The sequence below is a fragment of the Halyomorpha halys genome, unplaced genomic scaffold (assembly GCF_000696795.3).
Source record: "Halyomorpha halys isolate HHAL.00 unplaced genomic scaffold, Hhal_1.1 Scaffold172.1, whole genome shotgun sequence".
NCBI lineage: Eukaryota > Metazoa > Arthropoda > Insecta > Hemiptera > Pentatomidae > Halyomorpha > Halyomorpha halys.
This window is the reverse complement of record NW_027113242.1, coordinates 995,013-998,471: the sequence shown is the minus strand read 5'-3', so window position 1 is coordinate 998,471 and position 3,459 is coordinate 995,013. Positions and strand designations below refer to the sequence as shown.

General features: G+C 40.0%; 1 protein-coding gene and 1 long non-coding RNA gene across 3 annotated transcripts in view; one reads left to right on the top strand and one right to left on the bottom strand.

Annotated features, from left to right (window-relative positions):
* LOC136796614 (uncharacterized) overlaps nucleotides 1–3,459 on the bottom strand; it is a 557,216-nt gene that overhangs the window by 229,897 nt on the left and 323,860 nt on the right. The window lies entirely within an intron of this gene.
* LOC106679018 (modular serine protease) overlaps nucleotides 1–3,459 on the top strand; it is a 25,361-nt gene that overhangs the window by 20,985 nt on the left and 917 nt on the right. Inside the window, exons 6-7 of one of the 2 annotated variants that reach the window (XM_067050820.1) lie at nucleotides 1,795–1,951; nucleotides 2,018–2,329. The exons of the other annotated variant lie outside the window; for it this stretch is intronic. Coding sequence (XP_066906921.1) covers nucleotides 1,795–1,951; nucleotides 2,018–2,241 — 381 coding nt within the window. The 3' untranslated portion in view covers nucleotides 2,242–2,329. Of the gene's footprint in view, nucleotides 1–1,794; nucleotides 1,952–2,017; nucleotides 2,330–3,459 lie in introns of those variants that run through there. 2 annotated transcript variants of the gene reach the window in all.

Sequence of the window (3,459 nt, the reverse complement as noted above, 5' to 3'; positions counted from 1 at the left end):
CAATTCATGAGTCTCTTCAGTCTCAACTCTAGTCCTGCAGATAGCCCTCCGTACACCAAGGATCCGTAGTCGAAGTGGGGGAAGACGAGAGAGTGGGGAACAGCTTAACCATCGAACACCATCAATCCTTTCAATTCAAAATCCTTAGAGCCATAGTCAATGTACCCTATTACGTTTCCAAAAGAACACTACACCATGACCTTCATATTCCTTTTGTCCTTGCTCTCGTACCAACCGAATTCTCAAAATTCCATTTAAACCTTTCTAATCAACCAAATCCTTTGGTTCAATTCATATCCTGTTCCATCTATCCCTGCAATCCACCTCGAAGGTTGAAAGGGTATTGGCTAAGAGATTTATTGTAATATAAACTAGACAATTAGAGTTCTGGCAATGGCCCGATGCTCCGCTCATGTAGAGTGTGTGCGGATTTAATGTAATTATTTTCTACTAGATACTTTCAACCACAATTTCCAACCTTCATCAAGACCTTACTTCTTAGCCTAATACCTTAGCACAATCCTTATTCAGCCCCAACCATCCCTATACTCCTCCCCGAAGTTTAAAAAGGCATTGCTCTAAGATGTAAGCCACTCAGCTTTAGCGCTCTCACTCAATCTTCATAGTCTTCTGGCTTTCAATTTGGGTTTCCAAATTTTAATGTAAATAATTTTAAAAGATGCGAATTCGTAATTATTTTATTTTTCTTTAATTAGTTTGTCTCAATCTTTTCAGTTTTATTATATAATATACTTTTTATATCGATAAATTTAATAAAATAGAACTGCCTAATTAATTGCATTTTTTAATGCAAATGATAATTTAAGACGCGGTGTGGATCAGTGACCAGGCGCTTTGCTACTAACTCCCAGAACTCGAGTTCGAATCCATCTGTAGCAGATAAATATTTTTAATGTTTTTGTAGCCGTGTGTATGCCCTGTGAGTTTGGAAGCCCTCCTTGGTCCACCTTGCCTTAACAAAGTGGGTATCGCTTCTCTAAATCTCTAGCGTTTAAGCATAAGCAAAAAAAAATTTTACTTTAATCAGACCAACAGTTGTGCGAGGTGATTTTGTTAGAATCTCGCTCGACCGCCGGATTTTTTCCAATTTAAGGGTAGTCCTCAGAAGGGCTTCAGAACCCACAGGATTGACTCACGGCTACAGTGTAACAGAAAACAACTTTCTGCCCAGCCAGATTCGAACTCAAGTCCTTGGATATAGTAGCATCGTGCCCTACCACGGTGCAACCGCCCTCCCATTATTATCATTTAGTTTTCTTTTAGAACAAAATTTATACAAGAAGGTAATTTTTTTTTTGCTTATGCTCAAACGCTAGATTTTTTTTTCCAAATAAGCGATAACCACTTTGTTCTGGCAGTCCTGGGTGGACCAAGGAGGGCTTCCAAACTCACAGGGCATACACACTGCTAAAAAACATTAAAAATATTTATATGCTACAGCTGGATTTGAACTCGAGTTCTTGGAGTTAGTAGCATAGCGCCTGGTCACTGATCTACACCTTTTCTTCAATTATTATTTGCAATATAAAATGCAATTAATCAGGCAGTTCTATTTTATTGTATTTAATCGATATAAAAAGTATATTATAAAATAAAACTGACAAGATTGAGACAAACAAATTTAAGAAAAATAAAATAATTACAAATTCATATCTTTATACATTATTTTTTCTGTATAAATTCTATAAATGAATTCTAATACGTATTGTCCTTAATTGTGGCAGATTGCATTAATAAAAAAATAAAATAAATTATTAATTTGTTACTAAACAGGTCGCCGGATGGGGCTATAACAACAGGGGAGTTTTGAGCGAAGATCTAAAGATAATTCGAATGCAGCTACGTAACTTCGGCGAATGCCGTAACAATGTGGGAAAAGGTTTTACCTCATTTTTGACTGCAGACAAGATCTGTGCCACCAACAAAGATGGTAAGTATAGAAATTGTATTAATGAGTAAGCTTAGTAGCAGAAACTTATCAAATGTCTGATGACAGATGACACGGTGGAGCAAGGGGACGGCGGAGGAGGCTTGGTGTTCAGCAAAGGTCAGGGTGCCAAAGAGAGGTACTTCATTGAGGGCATCCTCAGTGGAAGGGAGAAGGGAGGAAACGCCTATGTTATGTTCACTAACGTCACCAGCCACATACCCTGGGTCAACGCCACACTCTTGACTATTCTAAAAGAAAACAATATAAGGAAACATCCAACATCAGTGTAACAAGAAAATGTTATTTAGATCATTTTATCATATGTAATACTGCTTTATAATACCATTAACCATATAAATAAAATATATTATAATTTTTTGTATCTGTTTTTTTTTTCATAACCAATTATTCTATCATTCTGTCTTTCCATTCTGATCCTGTAACAGCCTCATTCAATCTCCAAACACACCTCAGCTAGATAGAGCAATGGTGCGATAACAGAATCGAAATGCACCCATGTGACTTATAAAGTGGGCCAGGGGATCCTCAGGTCGAGATTGTAAACATTGTCACATGACTTTACTCTCGACCCAAGTCGCATGACTTTCACCCTCCGCCGCAGCCTCGTACGAGGAGGATAAATTTGGGCTCGGGGATCCTCAGGTCGAGATAGTAAATATTGTGTATAATTCATTTTACATTGTTTCATTATGCTCATTTTTGTTTACTATTTATGTCGTATAGAGAGAGATTTTATTTATATTTGGTATAAATATGTTCTTCTACTTCTTCTTTTACTGGCCAAACTGGCGCATGAGGCTGCCCTTGGCCTGCTCAACGGCCACTAACCATCTTTCTCTATCTTCTGTATGGGTAACTTCTGGATGGGTAGATCCCGCCTCACTGCATCCTTCCATCGGCCCTTCAGCCTACCACTTTGCCGCACACCATCCAGAACGTAACTGTACAGTTTATGAGCCACTCGCTTTCTTCGCTCATCCTCATTACATGGCCAAGCCATTCAAGCCTTTGTATCCTTATGTACAGAGTCATAAGGAGCATCGACAAGCAGAGCTTTGGAAAGAACATCGTCCCCCGGTGCCCAACGTGCGGAGTTCCTGAAACAGCAGAGCACGTAATAATAGATTTCTCTGCCATGGAAGGACACCGAGCCAGGCTGTCGAGAAAGACCGGGATTTACATCCTCGCCGAGTCGGTCCTTCCCTGTTTGATTGAAGAAGGGATAATTCTCTTCTTCAAGGAGTTCATTTACGGGTGGAAGGAGGTGGTGGGGCCCACTCATTACACGATGGAAAGGACTTGACCGCCCAACATCGGCGAGCCACCAGAAGATGAGGAGGCTGATCCAGATTGAGACCAGGAGGGCTGGACCAGTCTGGTAACTGCAGGAGGCACCCAGAGGGATGCAGTGGACAAGGTGCAGCTCCATCAGACGTAACGCTGGGCTGCACACAGTAAAAACAAAAATTAATTGAATAATTAACAAA